The 1,620-nt window shown below is 32.4% G+C and overlaps 1 protein-coding gene across 1 annotated transcript in view; it reads right to left on the bottom strand.

Moving 5' to 3' along the window:
- LOC111084265 overlaps positions 1-1,469 on the bottom strand; it is a gene marked incomplete at its 3' end in the record, with an annotated part of 4,768 nt that extends 3,299 nt beyond the window's left edge. The window contains exons 1-2 of the mRNA XM_022381029.1: positions 1,294-1,469; positions 40-158 (exon numbers count right to left, since the gene is read on the bottom strand). Coding sequence (XP_022236737.1) covers positions 40-158; positions 1,294-1,408 — 234 coding nt within the window. The remainder of the gene's footprint in view (positions 1-39; positions 159-1,293) is intronic.
- Between the last annotated feature and the right edge of the window lie 151 nt (positions 1,470-1,620).

Genomic DNA, 1,620 nt, shown 5'->3' with positions numbered 1-1,620 from the left:
ATGGACTATCTACAACTGGGACGATAATCAGTTAGTTACCTGGTCTAACTTAAGTCCTGGACTAACAGCCACTGGTATCAGAGCTGGCATGACCTTTGTTGCTAGAAGATTAACTGTAAGACCATATCGCTTATCTCCAAGCATGTGTTTGTATATTCCTTGAATAAACAATAAAATTTTGAACATTTATTTCACATTAACATCTCGACGAAACATTTCTAGAAATACATTCTCAATTAATATCAAACGAACAAATGTTTCTAGACATATATTTTATATTAACACCATTAACATATATTTCTATATAGACATATTCTACGTTAGCAACACGAAGAAATATTTCTAGAAAAATAAAATTCAACATCAACATCATGAAGAACCATATTCTACATTAACATGATGAATAAATATTTCTAGATCAATTTTACTGTGTGAAAAATCTTGCCAAAATGTAATCAACGAATCTTAAGAACCTGATCACTACATAAGGATCCTACATAATGGTGGTAGCATTAACACATCTAGAGAATATCCTTAACACCCTACAAGTGATCATTAACACATCTAGAGAATATCCTTAACATTCTAGAAGTGATCGATCACTTCTAGAATGTTAATAATCTTCCCTAAATGTGTTAATGATCACTTGTAGGGTGTTAATAATCTTCCCTAAATGTGTTAATGATCACTTGTAGGGTGTTAAAGATCTTCCATAGATGTATTAATGATCACTCGTAGGGTGTCTAGAATCCCCCCCCCCCCAGAAGTATTAAGGGTCACTCGTAAGGTGTCAAAGATCCGCCCTAGATGTGTTGATGATTAACAGTTTACTATTAAAGACCTTTCCATTATTTTCGGTTAAGACCTACCTATTAAACCACCAATAGTATTATTCATTTACATTCTGAACCACCAATAATATATTCATTTACATTCTGAACCACCAATAATATATTCATTTACATTCTGAACCACCAATAATATATTCATTTACATTCTGAACCACCAATAATATATTCATTTACATTCTGAACCACTAATAATATATTAATTTACATTCCGAACCACCAATAATATATTCATTTACATTCTGAACCACCAATAATATATTAATGTACATTCTGAACCACCAATAATATATTAATTTCCATTCTGAACCACCAAAAATATATTAATTTACATTCCGAACCACCAATAATATATTAATTTACATTCCGAACCACCAATAATATATTAATTTACATTCTGAACCACCAATAAGCTCTTTAATAACATTCTGAAAATACCACTTACTTACTACCGACATTAGTATCAGCGGGTCTTGAAGTTTGGCTTTATTAAGCATCGGTAGCACCTCATCTAAGATATCTGTTTTCTCTAGCTTATCAATGATCTTTTCAATACACATCAAAGCGTTGGCTTGGACCTGGATAACAGAATCTTCCTACAGAGTAAGAAAAATATCTCGTGAGTAACCAGATCCACGAAAAACAGATCTACTGAAATCAAAAGTCAGTTCAGTAACACACGATGAAGATCAACCATGGTTCACAGGAAACGAACGTCATAAAAAGAAACATCAAGAACCATGAGAATGTCCGTTAAGCCTTACATCTTGTG

This window comes from Limulus polyphemus, unplaced genomic scaffold (assembly GCF_000517525.1).
Source record: "Limulus polyphemus unplaced genomic scaffold, Limulus_polyphemus-2.1.2 Scaffold15501, whole genome shotgun sequence".
NCBI lineage: Eukaryota > Metazoa > Arthropoda > Merostomata > Xiphosura > Limulidae > Limulus > Limulus polyphemus.
The sequence above is the reverse complement of the archived record's forward strand: the minus strand, read 5'-3'. Positions and strand labels throughout refer to the sequence as shown.